Source organism: Mirounga angustirostris, unplaced genomic scaffold (genome assembly GCF_029215605.1).
Source record: "Mirounga angustirostris isolate CCGP_5_RB_7025 unplaced genomic scaffold, mMirAng1.0.hap1 SCAF_9, whole genome shotgun sequence".
In the NCBI taxonomy this organism is placed as follows: domain Eukaryota; kingdom Metazoa; phylum Chordata; class Mammalia; order Carnivora; family Phocidae; genus Mirounga; species Mirounga angustirostris.
Window position 1 is genome coordinate 49,125,708 of NW_026991717.1, and position 21,097 is coordinate 49,146,804.

At 34.4% G+C, this 21,097-nt stretch overlaps 1 protein-coding gene across 9 annotated transcripts in view; it reads left to right on the top strand.

Moving 5' to 3' along the window:
- Positions 1–21,097, top strand: part of NEDD4 (NEDD4 E3 ubiquitin protein ligase) — a 121,115-nt gene that overhangs the window by 65,684 nt on the left and 34,334 nt on the right. For 6 of the 9 annotated variants that reach the window (XM_045900028.3, XM_064570440.1, XM_064570441.1 and 3 more), the window contains 2 exons: positions 17,419–17,469; positions 18,943–19,004. In XM_045900028.3, the coding sequence (XP_045755984.1) occupies positions 17,419–17,469; positions 18,943–19,004 (113 nt within the window). The remainder of the gene's footprint in view (positions 1–17,418; positions 17,470–18,942; positions 19,005–21,097) is intronic. The other 3 variants (XM_064570442.1, XM_064570443.1, XM_054513536.2) reach the window with 1 other exon arrangement.

Below are 21,097 nucleotides of genomic sequence, written 5' to 3' on the forward strand. Positions count from 1 at the left end.
AAAGAAACTGCTCAACTACGTTCTGAAGTGGCTGTGCTATTTTGTAATTCCATAGTGAGGGAAGAAGAGTTCTTGTTGTTCCACCTCCTTACCAGCAGTTGGTGTTGTCAGTGTTTTACATTTTGGCCATTCTAACATGTGTGTAATGGTATCTCATTATTTAAATTTGCATTTCACAGCATATGCTGAGGCGCATCTTTTCATATGCTTATATGCCATCTGTCTGTCTTCTTCGGCTAGGTGTCTGTTGAGGTTTTTGACCCATATTTTAGTTGGGTTATTTGTTTTCTTATTGTTAATTTATAAACCTTTATATATTTTGGATAATAGTCCTCACCAGATACGTCTTTTACAAATATTTTCTCCCAGTCTGTGACTTGTGTTTTCATTCTCTTGGTGGTGTCTTTGGCAAAGTAGAAGTTTTTAATTTTAATGAAATCCAGCTTATCAGTAATTTCTTTCATGGAGCATCTCTTTGGTATTGTAAAATACAATAAAAGTCATTGCCAAGCCCAAGATCATTTAGATTTTCTCCAGTATTATTTGAGTTTTATAGTTTTACATTTTACATTTAGGTCTGTGACCCATTTTGAGTTAATTTTAATGAAGGATATAAGGTCTGTGTCTAGATATTCTCTCTCTCTCTCTCTCTTTTTTTTTTTATGTGACTATCCAGTCATCCCAGCATCATTTGTTGAAGAGACTGTATTTTCTCCATTGTATTGTCTTTGTTCCTTTGTTTAAGATCAGTTGACTATTGGGGGATGGGGTAACTGGGTGATGGGCATTAAGGAGGGCACTTGATGTAATGAGCACAGGGTGTTATATGCCCCTGATGAATCACGAAATTCTACCTCTGAAGCTAATAATACACTATATGCTAATTAAGTTGAATTTAAATAAATTAATGACAAAAAAGATCAGTTGACTATTTTTGTGGGTCTATTTCTGGGCTCTCTATCCTGTTCCATTGAACTCTTTGCCTATTATTTCACCATTACCACACTGTCTGGATTATCATAGTTTAATAGTGAGGTGGTGTCATTCCTTCAATTTTGTTCTTGTTCTTCTTGACTGTTGACTGTTGACTGTTGACTGTTCTTTTGCCTCTCCATATAAATTTTAGAATCAATTTTTGAAATGCACAAAATAACTTGCTAGGATTTTGATTGGGATTGCATTAAATCCATAAATCAAGTTGGAAAGAACCAACGTCTTGACAATACTTAGTCTTCCTATCTGTGAACATGGAATATCTCTTCATCTATTTAGTTTTTCTTCAAATTCATGCATCTGTTTTATAGTGTTTCTTATAGATCTTGTATTTTGTTAGGTTTATATTTAACTATTTCTGTTTGGGGGATGCTAATGTAAGTGATACTGTGGTTTTAATTTCAAGTTCTTGTTAATTGCTGCTATATGGGAAAGGAATCAACTTTTCTATATTAATATTGTATTTTGTGACCTTGTGAAAATTGCTCATTAGCTGCAGTTTTTTTTGTCAAACCTTTTGGATTTTCTACAAAGATAATAATATCATTTGCAAAGACAGTTTTATTTCTTCTTTCTCAGTCTGTATATTTTTTATTTCCTTTTCTTATTGTATCAACTAGGACTTTCACTACAATGCTGAAAGGAGTGGTGAGAGAGGGCATCTTTGCCTTGTTGCTGATCTTAGTGGGAAAGCTTCTAGTTTTTCACCACTTAGCATAATGTCAGATGCAGGTTTTTTGTAGATATTCCTTATCAAATTGAGGAAGTTCACCTCTGTTCCTAGTTTACTGAACACTTTTGTCGTGGATTGCTATTGGGTTTTGTAAAATGTTTTTTCTGCACCTATTGATATAATCTTGTGATTTTTTTCTTCTTTGGCCTGTTAATGTGATATATCATGATAATTGATTTTCAGACGTTGAAATAATTTTCCACCTGGTCTAAATCCCACTTGGTTATGGTGTATAATTCTTTTTATACATTGTTGGATTCAATTTGCTAGTATTTTGTTGAAGATTTTTGTATCAATGTTCATGAGAGATAATGGTCTGTTGTTTTCCTTTCTTGTAATGTCTTTGTCTAGTTTTGATTTTAGGGTAATTCTAGCTCCATAGAATGAATTAGGAAGTATCCCCTCTGCTTTTGTCTTCTGAAAGTGTTCATAGAGAATTGGTATAATTTCTTTCCTAAATGTTTGGTAGAATTCACCAGTGAGCCCATCTGGGCCTGGGGCTTTCTGTTTTGGAGAATTATTAATTATTAATTAAATTTCTTTTATAGATATAGGCCTATTCAGAGAGTCTCTTAATAGTTGTTTTAAGATATCACAGTTTTCATTAAGCACTATTTTCATTTAAGTTCATTTTCATTGTTTATAATATTTGAAAACATTAAATATCTTTGTAAAAATCACATTATAACTTGGTTTTTATTTTATTTTGATCTTTAGGAATCAAATGATCTTCCATTATCTCTATTTTTTTTAATGTTTTTAACAAAAGATTACATTTACAAAAAGAAACATATCCCAGTGTGCCCATTTATCTTAATATTAAAATGTTTGGTTGGCAGTTATCAATAGGGTAAAAGCAAAGTAACTCAGCTATTATAATTTCATATTTATATAGTTACTGTCTTTGGGGTATTCATAGAAAACTCAATTTTATATAATTCATATAAGTAATTTTGTGCATCTGGTGGGGTTTTAAAAATAGCCTTCTTATAGTTATCATTCCCTTTACTGAAAGAAAGTACGTATTTGGCTCTTGGGATTTTTTTTTAACCTGCTAAAATTATTTTGGATATTATCCTGAATTATCATTTAAAAATTTTATCAGACAGGTGGTAAAAATGCCAAAATATATTATACTGATAAAAAACCATCAAATCTGCATACTCAATACACGTAACCTAAGTTTTCCCAAGATTCACCAGAGTACAGGTGCTAGTGGAGACGAAATGACAGTTATAACCCAAGTTTCACTGATTTAGCCCTTCTCTTCTGTCTGCAAAAGATCCCAGGCAGCTGTAAAGTACTCTTCACTATTTCTGGGGTTCCCAAGAGATGGATACCATGCACTCTTGAACAAATCCAGTCCAGTTGAGCACTGTTATTGCTAGCTTTGTATTTGTAGGCATTGTCACTTTGGGGTACTGCTGTGTCCCACTGGGCTCCTTCTTTTCTTAGGGTGACTTATTTCCCAAGGGCATACTTTAAGTTTAACTCAACCTTTCCTTAGGTATGATAAACCAAACTGATTTTTTAAAAAAATGGAGTCATGATTCCAAATACAGTATGGTGAGGGGTGGTCAGCTTTGGGGACATGTCTGAATGGCTGGGCAAGAACTAAAAGTAAAAGCCTAAAACCAGAGAGTATTGTTTTACTAAAAAATTTGCTAGAACTCCACAGTCCAATACAGGGGCCAGTAACCACGTGTGGCCATGGAGATTTAAATTCATTTAAATGAAATAAAATTTTAAAATTCTGAACCTCATCTGTACTAGACACATTTCAAGCGGTCAGTGGCCACAAGTAACTAGTGGCTACTACATTGGACAGCACAGATATAGAATATTTCCATTATTGCAGAAAGTTCTATTGGACAGGGTTTCTCTAGAACATTACATCCTGAGCCTCAAGCCATGGATACCCCTGTAACTTCGACAGTGCTCCAGTCTATTGAGGAAGGCGCCTAAAGCTACAGTGCTTGGTAGCTGTCATGGCTGAAGGAGTGGAGCCACGTCTCAGTGACCTTATTTTTCTCCACTGGTACCTGCTGTTTAAGCATGGAAATTTTGGTTTTAAAGGAATCCATTGAGTTCTTATTTTCTTAAACAACAGTAACCCACATCCTTACCCCCACCCCCCTGTTTTCATTGATACATTATATTCTTCAATAAAAATTATATGAGTTTTCAACCCTGGGGAGAACTTTTAAAACTGTTTATAGATCAGCTAAATTTACACTTGACCAAATGATCAGGTAATCAAATCATAAGAATAATGAGTTTCTAATTCTGAAATTTTTTCTAAAAACTTAAAAGCGATTATTTCAAAAGGTAAAAGTTGTTAGAGAAAACATTTCTTTCTACCAGTACATAAGTAATCTTCTACCAAAGTTTACAAAAAATGAAGAAGAACAGGGAGGGGGAGGAAGAGGAAGAGGAGGAGGACAAGAAACACTGGGAATCATTTGATAATAAATTATTTTCTTTGTTGTTTAGAGATATTCTTGGCCCAGTCCCTTCAGGTCCTCTCTTAATATAGTCATTTTACTGACAATAAATCTTTGAAAGTATTTGCCAGTGACTGTACCTTGCTTCTGCTTAGTACTATTTATCAGTTAGGAAAAATACTACTGAAACTCCAGCAAGCAGATTTTTTAAAAATACTTTTTTATTGTGAAATACAAAAGAATAGAAGACATCATCCCAACTTTTGATGGGCCAGTCTAAGCGAGGAAGACAAAGAGAATATGTAAAATAGTTTTAAATTAAGGATCAGAGAGTTGAAATGATTGTAGCCTCAAGGCTGCTTGCCTTGAGAGTTTGCAGGAGGATCACCTCATTCAAGTAGTCAAAAAACTTTGATAAATCCTGAATTGTCATGGGTGTTCTCTAGACCCACTAATGCTAGCTGCTGTTTAATATACTGAAGAAACATATATAGTATGAAGTTCAGTGGTTTTTAGATTTCAGATTCATTTACCTTTAAAGATGACTAAAATCTGGAGCAATTGACCAATGAGCAAAATAATGACTTCCTGTTATGAGCCAGACATTGGCAAGCCCAGCACAATGTGGCAAAACTTAGGAATTATTTTTAATCTTCCTTTAAACATTTTTAAACATTCTTAGGTTATATTTAAACTATTAAATGGGGTAGTTTCATCTGAATCTAAGTGGATTTCACCTCATGGATGTATTTTTTAAATTTGGGCATAGTATTAATAGGAAATCAGGGTTGTAATCTCATAGAACTTGAATAATAGATTTGTGCAAAATGTTCTGTCTGTCAAAATTTACCAACCATGTGCAGACTGCAAGTGGTAGATTCTATAGGCCAAGGGTGGGAGAGTGAATGATTCATGGTCCCTAAAAGGCAGAAAAGGTCAGGCGCAGATGGGGAAGGCTAGAGACAGTAGGGAGAGATCATACTACCATTTCCTAAGGAAGACAGCCCCTTACAACTAAGAAAACTGGCTGAAAACCTTTTTCTGAGGCTGAAAAGCCAGTAAATGATCTAGGAACATAGCTTTGACTACGGCTTTGACATGGACAGGGAATCAGTATACCAATCTGGAGCCCCAGCATTACCACGTTATCACACTGGTGGCAGAAAACTAAGTTCAAGTCCAGGTTGAAGAAGGCAGTCAGACTGCAGGGAGTCGAGTAGGTCATTTAACCCTTTTGATTTTTGCTTCAACCATGTTCAACATACTAATCTTCTTAAAATGGGGGACTTAGTCTATTGCCTAAAAAGGAAAATCTGATACCATCTTCTTTGAGTGTTGTAGCATTTCCTATCATATTGCTCATTTGGTTTCACAATGCTAGAACTATTAAGTAAGTTATCTCCACATCATAGAGTACTTCCTGTGGTCTAAATAGCTAGTTTTTTATAAAGGAGGGATTAATTGACATAAAGATGATACATTCTAGTAAGTCAGGCCATTTCAGTTTTTAAAAAAATCAATTTAATAATTTTTTGGAGTAGAAGAGAACTATTATACAGATGTTAAAAGATACAAGTGAAGTAGAATTACAGAGGAGGAAATTAGCAATTTAGTCTCATCAAGACAAGTTCCATTAGAATGGCACTGAGCTGGGCCTCATGAGTAGAATTTACACAGGCAGAGAGAGAAAAACTTTCCAGGAAGCATGAGTGAGTTTGAGAGGGGGAAATAGGATTTGTTCAGCAAATGCCTATTACACTATTGGGGGTCTTATATTAATAGATGAGGCTGCAAGGTAGGTTGGAAATGCTAGGAAAGGCCTAGCATCCCATGCTAAGAAATTTATAGTTCTTCTGGACCAGTGTCTTTGAAATGTGTTCCTCACCAGTCTGTAGGATACCTCATATAAACCCATCCCATTGAGAAATAATTTTGTATAGTGCCACATGCTATATTTCTTAGAATGTCACAATGCACACTAGTGAAGTTTCTAAAAGTCCTACAGGAAATAAACTTTTGAGTTTTGTTTAACCAGATGTTTCCCAATTATGTGACCACCTTTGACCTCTTTTAGTACCTAGCAGATCTGTGATTCTTCAGAACACACTGGGGAAATGGTGTTTCTTCAATAGCAAGTCTTCAAAAGTTTTGAAAAGAGGATTGTTATAATTAGAAAATATGTTTTTATTTTTGCAATTTAAGCTAAAAAGAAATGCAAGAACCTGACTCCTTTTGCTTCTTTTAGAGGAATTCTGTTCTGTTATCTTGAAGTGTCTTAATTTACATTGTGTGTTATCTCTAAACTGCCAAATCCATTTGGAAGTAGGCAGGATAAAAATAGATAAATTTAGATGCCCTGCTCATTCTTCTTCAGCTGTTATCATTGTTTATTCTTCCTGATTTTCTTTAGAAATTGAATTGAATAGAGATATGGTTCTCTTGATGTGACTACTGGATCAACTGCATGAGACCCTACCCCAGAAGTTTGAAAACCACTTGAGTGGACTAACTGAACCTGAATCCTTTGAAACTCTAGATTAGGGCTGGAAGCAGAAGCCTCTAGACAACTTCCCCAGCTGCCCTAGCTTCCCTTTATCCATTTTAAAGTGATGATTTTAGTTCGTCTTCTCACACTTACTTGTTTTTAAATTAATATCTGAGGTTTTACACAGCTCTTTGGGTCTTAGAATTAAAGTCACTAGATCTTTCACAACAGTGGAAGCTATCTACTAATTTCTCACTTAGACTACAGATAGAATTCTCCAGAGATTATTAGCTTCAGTCTCTTCAAAAGTTTACCTTTTTTTTATTCCCTAATAGCTTAGCAGACCTTCCTAGAAAGAAAAAAGTAGTAACATAATTTATTGGAGCTCAGGAGGATGAATCTGTGTCTGTTTATTTTCAATCAAGAATGAGTATTTTTCTCTCTGGAAGGAAGAGCCTTGTCCCTTTTATCTGTTATCTAGTAGTAGGTATTTCCTAGTTAAATTATAACTTTATACATTTAGTCCTCTTGTAATTTTCCTTTGCTTGGAAATATAAATTTGAAACAATGGAGAAAATTGGTGAGCCTTTCACCTTTTGTGAAGGGGGGAGAAAGTTGTAATAAATGCAAAACTTATTCTTATCTTCTACAGTCCTTTGGTTTAGGGGGCATAAAAAATAAATTGCTTATAAAAGTATGTTGGATATATTAAAGCTTAATTTTGAAAATAATTATAAAATCCTGTTCAGGTTCAATAACACAGTCTGATTCCTGTTCTTGTCTGCTTTGAAGTCCTTCTCTTCGGTAGCATATTTTAAAAAATGGTTTGTATTTGAAAACCTCAGAGTAAATTATAAGCTAAACTCTAAAGCATGTAAAGATAGAGAAATGTATTCAGGTAAATCATCAGTTTTCACAAGCATGTGATGATTATCAAGTGGAGCCCTCCAAAGAAACTGAAATTCAGAGGAGTATAGTTCAAACCAAAACTGATTTAGACAGTGGCCTCTCCTGACTTCCTACCCACATCTATTAAGTAAAAATCCCTTTTAAAATACAAGAGTTGCTAGAGGCTTTAGAACACATGTACCCAAATTTTCAAGCAGTATGAAGCTATTGTCAAAGAACAAGTACAGTGTGTGTCTTACAGTTAAATCTACCAGACAGGCTGGCTGGCTGGCTGAGCAGATCACAAGCGTGGGACGTTGAATGTGTGCTTTAAGCAAAGACATCCCGTTTCCATAGCACTATGATTTTATAGCCTAGATCAGATTATACTGTTTGTTTAGCTAACACCGTTTTCCCCTCAACATACTAAAAAGATTGAATCAATAAATCTTGAACTTCCAGAAAAACATTTAAAATTAGCAGGTCATAGTATAGCGTGAGTCAGTATGGAAGGAGGAAGGCAGAGGCTATGCAAATGCAGTTTTAGTTAGTAAGATCTGCATATGTTAGAAAACAGGTAAGCTAAAGTTAGAGTCGTTTTATGATTTTTTTTATTTATAACATCGAAGATGTGTGAATCTATGTAGTATGGATTGTGAGAGTAAGGCTGTTCATTAAAAACAATAGTCTTTCACAGAATTTTGGAAGCAGAAAATATATGGTCCCGATTTTTTTAAAATGCTATAGATGGGTCCGTTCATAAAAGTTTTACTTACTTTTCTCAGATATTCGTATGAGCTAATACTCTCTGTGTTAAGATATCAATTTTTCATGTGTTCAAGAAAATATTTATCATCTTAACATAAATAATAGAATAAAAGTTTAAATTTGCCTAATAGAGATTTTAGGTAATTTCACTTTTATTTTCTCAGCTTCAGAGCTTTTTACTCTCATCTTTTATGATCTCTGAAATATCTCTTGATCTCTTGACTTAATTTAAATATGATTAACAACAGTTTGCATTCATTCATTCATTCATTCATTCATTTTAAAATAAATCTAGTAGTAGGTATTTCCTAGTTAAATTATAACTTTATATGTTTAGTCCTCTTGTAATTTTCCTTTGCTCAGAAATATAAATTTGAAACAATGGAGCCCAGTGCGGGGCTTGAACTCATAATCCTGAGATCAAGGCCTGAGCTGAGATCAAGAGTCAGATGCTTAACCTACTGAGCCACCCAAGCATCCCCAGTTTGAACATTTTTATAGCTATGGATTTATTGTTTCTTTTTTGCTGCCCACTCCAATTCATTTTTTTAGAGTTTCAGTGATTTGCACAGAAGAATCATGACATTTGCACATAGACTATTTGAATATAGCTGTGTGAAGACAGTAGTTATTGGCACTGAGTAAGATATTGATTCAAATGCACACTTTTGATCTTGAATCTTTGATCTTTGAAGATTTATATGTGGTTTTGGCTTACTCTGGACACAATTCGCTTCTGTAACATCCAGTCAGTCACTGAGATCTGTTTTCACTAGAGATTAGTTCAGATTAATCTACTGTTGTCTTTATTATTAAACAAAATGAAAATTATTTCAGATATACATGCAATATAAAAAATAGAAACTTATTCATTGAGGTATTGTTTATAACAGAAAAAAGATTAGAAACAACTGAAATATCTGTCAATAGGGGACTAGTGAAATAAATTTTGGTATTCTATACAATGGCATACTATATAGCCACAGGTAAAGCGTCTCTACGTGGTCTGATATTGGTCAAAGTCCTAGAGATACTGTTGAAGAGAAAAAAGCAAGATGCATAACAGTGTGTCAAGGAAAACTCTGAATAGTTTCAGACCCAAACATATCAAACACACAAAAATAGCAGCTATTGCCTCTTGGAACGACAGAGGGTAGAGTTAGATAGATGGGGGCTGGGAACCTTTTTCCTTTTAATTTTGTACCCTGTGCATGCATTACCTTTGTTTTAAAAATTAAAAGATCATCTTGATAAAAAAAAAAAGTGCTGATGGCTAAGTCTGCAAACTGAAACTATGCTATATTTATATAAAGTTATTCATGTATAAAATTACTTTTATTCATGTATAAAATTCATTTTTGGGGCACCTGGGTGGCTCAGATGGTTAGGCGTCTGCCTTCGGCTCAGGTCATGATCCCAAGGTCCTGGGATCGAGCCCCACAACGGGCTCCCTGCTCGGTGGGGAGCCTGCTTCTCCCTCTCCCACTCCCCCTGCTTGTGTTCTTGCTCTTGATATCTCTCTGTCAAATAAATAAATAAAATCTTTAAAAAAAATTTCATTTTCACTGATTAAAAAACGTAATTGAAAGTAAAAGTTGGATATTACAGCAAAAATAATCTTTGGCTATGTTGTTTGGCTTTGATTGTAAAGAAATGAGTCTTCCTTCATTATTTTGCTTTATACAGTAGATTTGCCCTGGGAAATTATTTCTAGCTCCAATTTAATGGAAACATTTTAAAGGCAAGTATTCAGTATTCTTCAAAGCTATGGCACTTTGTTTTTAAATTTCTGATATTTTGTAACATTGGATTCTTTTAAAGCAGAAACTCAACTGCTATGCAGCCTTATCAAAGTTAATAATAATTTGTCCTTCTAAACTTAGAGCCATCTATAGTTCTAATTGAAGTTTTGCAAGAAGAGCAATTTGGATTTTTCTTTTTTTATATTCTAAAAATTGTTTTAGGAAACTGAAATTCTTATCTTTAAAATATTAGAAAAAGTATTATCTACTGACAGAACTGTGCCCACTACAGATGGTCCTGTTTAAAAATCACCTGCTGTTCTAAATTCTTACTCAGATTTCAGGTGTTTTAAAATTACTTATATTTTACCAAATGCAAATTTGCTTTATGAAGTCAGCTGCATGCAGCTCAAATATAGGTAATAACTCTTGCAAAGAAATGCTTGATATTCAGAATTTGGAACAATTGGTTGGCTAGAGAAACATTAATGAACATCACAGACTGACTTGCCTTCATAGGAATGAATTTAAAACTATTACTTTTTCTTTGTAAATGGAAAAAGAACCTCTAATTGTCCTATATTTATAGCAACCATATGTCCCAGACTTTCCAGGATAATTCCCAGTTTCATATTCTCCATCTCCTCAGACCATGTATATTGACATTTAGTTTGGAAAATTTGCTCATTCTTCTAATATTAGAAATATAGTTCTTTGGGACTATTTCATTTTAAGTAGAAGTTATGAAACTCATTTCAGATCACTTGTTTTAAAGAAGGAAGATGCATTGCAAGAAGTTCTTAAAATGTGTTTTTACATACCAGAATTACTCGAGACAAAGAAATTTTCATTAAGCAGGATTTTTGTTCTATGCTTTTGTTCACAAAATGCAATCAGTGAACAAGGAACATGGAGCAATATATGGAATGAGATGTTTCCTTTCTGTTCCACAGTGACAGGCACTGCTTCTGCAATGGAAACTGAATCTGTAGGGAAGATTTCTCAGTGAAGAGATTTTGAGAAATAAGGAGCACAATAAGTACATGAAAAGGTGTCCAACGTCATTGGCCATCAGGGAAATGCAAAAAGAATCACAATTAGATACTACTTCATACCGACTAAGAGAGCTATATCAAAAAGATAGATAATAATAAGTGTTGTTAAGGATATGGAGAAGTTAGAACCCTCATACAGTGGTGGTAGGAATATAAAATGGTACAGTCACTTTGGAAAGTATTGCAGTTCCTAAAAAGGTTAAATAGAGTTACCATATGACCGAGCAGTTTTACTGCTAAGTATATACCCAAGAGAAATGAAAACATGTCAGCACAAAAACTTGTACTTGAATGTTCATAGCAGCATTTTTTATAATAGCCAAAAAATGGGAACAACCCAAATATCAATCAACTGATAAATAGCCAAATACTGCAATATAGCCATACAATATAATATACAGAATTTAAAAAGGAGTAAGGTACCAATACTTGCTACAACGTGAATGAACCTTGAAAACATTATTGTAAGTGAAAGATGCCAGTCATAAAGGACTATATATTATGTGACTCCGTTTATATGAAATGTCCAGAATAGGCAAATCCATGGAGACAGAAAGTAGATTGATGGTTGCTTAGGGCTAAGGCAAGAAGGGGGAAATAGGCAGTGACTGCTAATAGGTATGGATTTTCTTTTTAGAGTAATAAAAATGTTCTAAAGTGGATGAATTGTATATTATATAATTTATATCTCAATAAAGTAGATTAATTGTATATTATATAAATTATATCTCAATAAAGGTGTTATTTGAAGAGGGAGGGTCTTTTACTCACTGTTGGAGACATTCTATTTTATACCTTCTTTAGCAGTGGCTCTCAATCAGGGACAGTTTAGCCACCCGGGGGACATGTGGCAATCACAGGAGACATGTTTGGTTGTCACAACTGGAAGAGGGGTGCTACTGACATCTAGTGGGTAGAGTTCAAGAATGTTGCTAACATCCTTCAATGCTCAGGACAGCCCCCACAACAAAAAATTTATCTGGCTCATATTGTCAGTAGTGCCCAAGTTGAGAAATCCTGTTCAAAAACTGTGTTAACTCCAGTGGTGATTGACTGCAACCATGTTTCTGAAGCACTGAAAGATCATGAATTATCAAACAGGTAGATGTTTACTCTGTTCAGTTTACTAAGGGCAAGGCTATTCAATATGACAAAACAAAACAAAAAGTGGTTTATTTCTTTATCTGGTGAAGCCTAAAGTAAGTTAATTAGATCATTCAATTAACCAAAATATTTTATTCTTCAGTCATCCTGGTTAGGATTTTACTACATTTTGTTGTATTTTACTTTCTTATTTATAGCTTCTAGGGTATGTGCTATGGTGAATTGTGTAAGACTGTTGAATCACAGGCCTGTACCTCTGAAACAAATAATACATTATATGCTTAAAAAAAGAAGAAGAAGAAGAAGATAGTAGGAAGGGAAAAATGAAGGGGGGGAAATCGGAGGGGGAGACGAACAATGAGAGACTATGGACTCTGAGAAACAAACTGAGGGTTCTAGAGGGGAGGGAGGTGGGAGGATGGGTTAGCCTGGTGATGGGTATTAAAGAGGGCATGTATTGAATGGAGCACTGGGTGTTATATGCAAACAATGAATCATGGAACACTACATCAAACACTAATGATGTAATGTATGGTGATTAACATAACATAATAAAATTAAATTTTAAAAAAAATCGGATTTATAGCATCTAGTTGCAATAAAAACAAGAATAAAGAACCATACCATAGAACAGCCTTGAAGGTATAACTAAAAGCTAACTTGTACATTTCAAAAATTATCAACTCATGTTCTAAAATAAGAATATGGCCCTAAACTAATTTGCTAGGCTTCAGTCTCCAGCCATGCTCCTTTTATTTTGTGTACCTGTTTGAAATGTCTAGAGACTGTTTTATTAGAAAAGGAGCAGGGGCTTCATTACAGAATCCAGCATTTCAAATACAACAGCTAACATTTATTGAATGCTGAATATTATGCAAAGCAATATATATATATTATTTAATTCTAACAAACCTTATTAGGTAGATACGGTTATTTCTGTTCTTCTGGAAGCATCCTTCTTATAGCCATCCATCTTCCTGCTCCAGTATGCACTTGTTTTTCTGTAGATCTTACACTACTGTTATTCTGAAAGTTCCCTTCCCCATCATTTGGGAGATCCTCTTTTCTTGTCTCCTATCTTGAATCTCCTGCATCTTCCCTTACCATGATGTACTCCCTTATTTTGGTGGAATATATCCTCTGTTACCTTACTAAGAACACCAGTGTCTGAAAATGTCTTTATTCTACCTTCATTATTAAAGAAGATATTTTGGCTGGGTATAGAATTCAATGTAGGAAGTATTTTTCTCCCACAATTTAGAAGGCATTTTTCTCTTGTCTTTCAGTTTTGTGTATAATCTGTTTTGTGTCTCTCCAGCTCTAAAAGCTTAGAATTTCTTTATCTCTGATACTCTGAAATATCACGGTGATATGCCTTGCTGTGCATGTTTTTTCATGCATTTTGCCTAATACTCAGTGGGACCTTTTACTCTCAAAATTCATTTGCTTGAGTTCAAGGGAAGTTTCTTAAATGCTTCTTTGGTAATTTCTTCCCTTTTCTTTTTTCTCTCTGGAATGCCTGTTATTTAGATGTAGACTTAAATTTGTCCTGTAATTTCCTTATTTGGGGAATAAGTCTTTTCTTTTGTCTTTTAGTCCTACTTTCTGAGAAATTTAACTCTATTTTCCAACTCTATATTAAACTTTTTATTTCAGTTATATATATATATATATTTTTAAAGATTTTATTTATTTATTTGACAGAGAGAGACACAGCGAGAGAGGGAACACAAGCAGGGGGAGTGGGAGAGGGAGCAGGGAGCCTGATGTGGGACTCGATCCCAGGACCCTGGGATCATGACCTGAGCCGAAGGCAGTCGCTTAACCGACTGAGCCACCCAGGTGCCCTTCAGTTATATTTTTAATTCCCGACAGCTCTTTTTTATTCTCTAAGTGCTTCTTTTTTATAAGTTCCTATTCTGTTTGACAGATGTTTCATCTTTTACCTCTGAGAATGTTAATTATAGTTTTTCTAAAGTATTTCTCCTGTAGTCTGACTTGATTCTGATTCCTCTGACTCCCTTCTTTCTGTTTGGTTCTTGGGGGGGATTTAGTTATAGACTGTCCTCAAATATTTAGTGGTCCTTCACTGTCCATAATGTATAAGATTCCAATGTTTATTGACTATTGACATGATGCACTGAGAAAAGTGCCAATATTACTTTTATGGTATTCTTGCAAAAAAATGCATAACCTAAATTCAACCATGAAGAAACATTTCGTGAACCCAAATTGATGGACATTCTATAACTACCCATTATTCTTCATAAGAGTCAAGATTATGAAAGAAAAAGAGACTGAGGGTACTTTCCAGATTAAAGGACATTAAGGAGACATGATAACTAAGTGCAGTGTGTGATCCTGAATTGGATCCTGGAACAAAATTAATGGGACAGTTGGTGAAATTTGAGTAAGGTCTGTAGATTAACTAATACTATTACTGTTTTTTTCATACAATTCAATAGCAAACAAACAATCTGATTTAAAAAATGAGCAGATGTTCTAAATAGACATTTTCCCAAAGAAGATTTACATATGGCCAATAGACCCATGAAAAGATGCTCAACATTACTCATCATCAAGGAAATGCAAATGAAAACCACATCAGATATCACCACACACCTGTCAGAATTGCTATTATAAAAAAGACAAGAAATAACAGGTGTTGGTGAGGATGTGTAGAAAAAGGAACACTTGTGCCTTGTTGATGGAAATGTAAATCTGTACAGCCAATAAGGAAAACAGTATGGAGATTCCTCAAAAAATTAAAAACAAAATTACCATATGATCCAGCAATTTCACTGCTAGGTATTTTTCCAAAGAAAATGACAACACTAACTTTAAAAGATATCTGCACCTCCATTGCACTGAAGCATTATTTACAATAACCAAACTATAGAAACAATGCAAGGGTCCATCAGTGGATGAATAGATAAAGAAAATGGTTTTAATCATATATATGGTTTTAAATATATATATGGAATATTACTCAGCAAAAAAGAATGAAATTTTGCCATTTACAACAACATGGATGGACCCTGAGGGTATTATGCTAAGTGAAATAAGTCAGACAAAGACAAATACCATATGATTTCACTTACTTGTGGAATCTTAAAAAAAAAAAAAAAAGCTCTTGGACACAGGGAACAAATTGGTAGTTTCCAGAGGAAGAGGGTGGGGGTGAGTGAAAAGGGTAAAGGGAGTCAAAAGGTATAAACTTACAGTTAAGATAAATTAATCATGAGAGTGTAATGTACAGCATGGCAACTATAAATAAAACTGTATTGCATTAAAGCTGCTAAGAGAGCAAATCTTGTAAGTTCCCATCACAAGAAAAAAAACTATTGTGAAAGATGTTAAATAAATATATACAAATATTGATTCATTATGTTGTATACTTGAAAGTAATATAGTGTTGTGTGTTTATTACACATTAATTAAAAAAAAGGTATGTGGATGCATATATGTAGGAAAATATCTGAAGGAAGTTTATTGAACAGTTAACCCTGCCTCATTCTGGGAACTTGGAGGGACAAGATTTTTCATAAGTTATTTTAAACACTTTGATAAATATTATGGGTGACAGACACTGTTATGTGTGTAGGTTTTTATTTACAATTAAAAACTTAAGAATAAATGGTTAAATATATGAAAGTGTTATTATTTCCTCTAAAAAAAATAGTATTCCTGGTTTTAATCATTGTGCTATGGTTATGTAAGATGTTAATGTTTGGGGAAGCTGGCTACTTTTTTCTTCCAATATTTTTTCTCCTATTCTCTTATTCTCCCTCTCTCCCTCTCTCTCCCCTCCCCTCTCTTTCTGGCACTCCAATTACACATATATTAGACTGCATGAAATTATTCCGTAAGTCCTCTTTATTTTTCATATTATATAAATTCTATTGCTGTATCTTAAAGTTCATGGAACTTTTCTCCAGTCATATGTTAAGCCCATCCAGTGATCTTTAATTCAGATATTATATTTTTCAATTCTATATGTATTTCAAAATATACATTTGATTTAGTTTTATAGTTTCCATTTCACTACTGAGATTCCCCCTCCATTCATTCATTATGACCTTATTTTCTTTTTAAGTCCTTGAACATCTTTATAATAGCTGCTTTAGTTTCCCTGTCTGCTAATTCCAAGATCTGGCTTATCTTATGGCCAATTTCTATGAATGACTTTTTCTTTTTCTCTTTTTTTTTTAAAGATTTTATTTATTTATTTGACAGAGAGACACAGTGAGAGAGGGAACACAAGCAGGGGGAGTGTGAGAGGGAGAAGCAGGCTCCCCGCCGAGCAGGGAGCCCGGTGCGGGGCTCTATCCCAGGACCCTGGGATCATGACCTGAGCCGAAGGCAGACACTTAACGACTGAGCCACCCAGGCGCCCTGAATGACCTTTTCTTTTGATACTGGATCACATTTTTCTGTTTCTTCCCGTGTTTAGTAACTTTTTATGGTATACTGGACAGTGTGTGTGGTACATGATTGAGACCGTAAATTTTACCATCTTTCCCTGAAGAGTGTTGACTTTTGTTCTAGCAAGTTGTTAACTCAGCTGAAATCCAAATGTTATCTCCCCTTAGGTGAACATCAGCTGGAATCTATGCTCAGTGGTCCAGTTGCTGCCTTTCATAGATACAGTTCAGGGATCAGCTAAGAATTTGGGTGGAGTTTATGTATAGATTTGGAGGGACTTCTGTGGCTTCTTTCTTGCAGAAATTGTCTCCCTCACTTTCTAGTTATGCTGTTAACCTCAAACTAGGTCTTCATACTCCTCAAGTGAGTAAGATGTCAGATTCCTGCTTGAGTTCTAATCATCCCACCATATGAACTGAAAGTACTATCAGGTAAAAAGCCATGGAAATACGAATCCTACACAATACAGTTTCTTCTTTCAAAGATCGACTCCCCTTCAGTTTCTACTTGCTTATGGTAACTCTAGAGTGCTTTCAAATAGTTTTTATATTTTTTCAGGGTATATAATTATTATCTGCAAAAGGACCAGTCTAATATACTCTATCCTGCCATTATCACAAATTGTACCATATTCCATTTTATTTTCCATTGATATTGCATAGGATTAAACAGCAACAAAAAAGACTTCTGTATTTTTTATGAATGATGGCAATAGTTCATCAATTTTTTCTAAAAACATTGAGCATATTACTAATCTTATTTTTTCTTTTTTTTCTTGTAGACAAGAGATGATTTCCTAGGTCAAGTGGATGTTCCTCTTTATCCATTACCGGTTGGTATAGATGTCCATGATTTTAATTTTTATGTTTATTCTTTTTTTTCTAATAAATACTTACAGATGCACAATATATAGTAAATGTAAATATTTGATTTGTAAAATGTATACTGCTATTATTCCTCGAGCATATTATTTTCTGAAAACTCATCTCAATTTTCCATTTTAATTTTATTTCCAAGATTCCCTTACATGAACCCTAGTAAGAAATAGAGAGTTGCTGAGGTTGGTTGATATCAGGAAAGCATGTCTGAGGAAAATCAGTTTGGAAATATTCTGCTGAATACGTAGAGTGGGGAGAGCTTAGTCTCACAGAAAGAACCTAGGATCATTTATGACAATATGGGCATGAAACTGAATGTGGACCAAGCATCTTACCACAATGAAGGAAGGTAACACTCAGGAAACATTTCATAACAAAACACCATTGGGCCAGGTTTCTTTTTTTTTTTTTTTTTTTTTTAGGCCAGGTTTCTGACATGGAGGTTGAGGAAAAAAAAAAAAAGTAATGATAATACAGGTTGAATTTTGGAAATTAAGGTGGTGTCTCAAGTAGAAAAGTTAGGAGGAAAGGCCATTTTGTTTTGAAAAAGGATACATTTATCTTTGGCCATAATGAATTTCAATAGAAAACAGGAAAAATGGAAGCCTAAAGTGGGCAGCCAACAGAAATACAAAAATCAGTTGTGTAGAGAAAGAGACTGGGAGGATTGAGAGTTACCACATCGAGGTAACAGCAGAATCTCTGAGAATGATGGGCTGTCCAAGTAAGAGAGATGAGAGCATCAAAGACCAGACATTGAGCCTCAGTGTGGGTCAATCGGAGGAGAAGAACACAGACAAGGAGAAACGAAAAAACAAACAAACAAGTAAAATAATGTGATGAGAATTTAAGGAAAGAGTTCCAAGACCAAATGGGTAGTTAATGCAAAATGTAAGAAGTAAAGAATAATAAAAGCAAAGGGCTGTTGAACTTGATAAGAAAGAGAAGTAATACCTCTTTACTGTATCAGTCTTTTGAGATATTTATTGGCTCTCCACAGTTTTTAGAGATTACACACTTTTGATAATATATTTAATCCAGTCTCACTTTCCAGGCCATTTCCTTTTTTGTTTTCCTAGAATGGTGTCTATGCTCTAACCACGCCCACCTGCTGCCATTGCATGTACTCCATATTCCTTTGGGGCACCAACATGCTAACCACTCTACTTTGTTTCCGCTTCCCTCCATTGGCTCCTCAGGGCACCTGCTCAGCCTGTTTGGTACTGAGGTGTGACCGCCGCAAGTCCTAGGGTGCAGAAAGGGGAAAGCCCTGTCAAGCTACCAGTTATAACCGTTTAATGAGCTAAAGCCACATTTTTCTCACTTCTAACTTCAGTGATGGCTTAGATCATATCATGAATATTCCTTAGAAGTACATGTTTTTGGTATTTATAGATATATCTTGAAAACCCACTGTTTTATTCTAGACAGAAAATCCAAGAATGGAGAGACCATATACGTTTAAGGATTTTGTTCTTCACCCAAGAAGGTCAGTAAATACAAAATGACAACATATTAATTTTTTTAATCTCATTATACATTATAGTAGCTTCTTTGGAAATTCATAGTTTAAACCTTTGTAAATAAGCTACCTCGAAATATTATTTTTTAAAAGCTTTACTGTTATTTCTGATTAAAAAGTAATATATGCACAGCACAAAAAATTCTGAAAACACAGAAAAGTATTTTTCATACTTCTTAGGAAAGACTTGTCCCCATAATATTTATCAGATTAGAAGGTGGAAATTTACTATTATTGTTTTATTATTCCTTTTATATCTTAAAGTATATGTAATTTTGTCATACTATCCTTTTAAAAATCACAGACATTAGTTCCACCAAAGCAATATCCAACAATGTGCGCAAAACCAATTTCAGAAAAACCTAACTACATCTTGCATATGTTAATAAAAAATATTTCAGAAAACCCAAAATTTAGAGAAAATAACATGAGCAAAGACTAGAATTTAAAACCTAAATAACATGTTCATAATTCCATTTTCCTAAACTGAATTATTTGATTTTGGTTAAAATTTTTAAGTTTAAGCTGTAAATAAAACTCCTTTGATCATCTGTACCACATAGCCAAGTAAAATCTAGTGAAGACATGTATGGATTTATTGTCAAAAAAGTCACAGAATAATGAAGTACATCTGTACAACAATATTTGTCTTGTTTTTAAAACTAGAAAATACATTTGAAAGCTATACTGTGGGAACTTAGTAAAATTTTTCATTTAAAAACATTTAATTGCTCTGTAATATAAATTATTAAAGCAAAATAAAAGGGACAGTGCTCTCTTAATATTTACTTTCTATAAGAGAAGTCATATATTTAACTTCTGCAGAAGTCTTAGAATATAAATCTCTTTTCTTCCTTTTTTAGTTTTAGACTGCTTGTGGTATCTGCATACCAAGAATAAATCAATATTTTCTTCTCTTATTTGATTGCCCTAGTAGCCTGCTTTTCATTTTGTCAAATGTTTTCTAGTATCCTTATCTTTAAAAAATATAATTTACATCTTCTGTCTGCACTGGATATCACTGCAAGTGCAGAAAGAACTTTAAATCAATAGAAAATGTACTACATTCTTAGACTTTCTGAGCCCCATTAAGTCCAAACCGACAGGCTTATTGTCTGGTTGAAAAGACGTGAGGGGCACCTGCATGGCTCAGTCAGTTAAGTGGCTGACTGGATTTTGGTTGGGGTCATGATCTCAGGGTCCTGGGATCGAGCCCTGCGTTGGGCTCCCTGCTCAGTGTGGAGTCTGCTCCTCCCTCTCCCTCTGCTCCTCTCTCCACTCTCCCTCTCTCAAATAAATAAATAAAACCTTTTTAAAAAAGACATGAAACATATCACTATAAAGAAACGCTTGTAAAAACCATTATCTGAGCAAGTTTTCTGTACATGTCTGTTATGGCAACAAGTCAGTGTTCACTCCCCCTTAAAAGTGGAGACACAAGCCACATTAGTGACCTTGGAAATAAGCATCAGGGATTCTATTGACCACTCAGGAAAGGTACAGTTTCCAAGTTCATGAGAACTGTACAAAGAACACCTAAGAGATTAGGTGGGGTGGGGAAGGGAGTATCTCTTGAATATAGAATAAAAGATGCGACTTTTTTGTCAAGAAAGAAAAGGGGTAATGAGTTACATAACTGATATCTATAAAAATCACCAAAATATCTATACAGAAAGTGAGGACAAGGAAAGATTTCTTAAGTAAGTAGGATGCTAGAATTGTTGGGGGCCATTCACAGATTTAATTTTTTTTAAGTATTAACACAATGTACAGCAGCCTTTAGCTTGGACAACTCATTATTCGAAGAGGAAATACAAGATACATTATGAAAATAGAGTAGATAAATTAATGTATGATAGATTCAAACAGCTGTCAAAGAAAGACAGTAGGTCTCTGACAGTTAGCAGGCCTTGCTCTCCACTTTCCTGTCCTCCTCTCCAGTCTGACTAGATTAGTATCCCCAAAGCATATCTCTGAGGATGCCTCTCCCTATCCCCCGAATTCTCTGGCTTGACAGTGTGCACAAAGTAAAATTGAAAGTTCTCTTGTTTCACATGGAC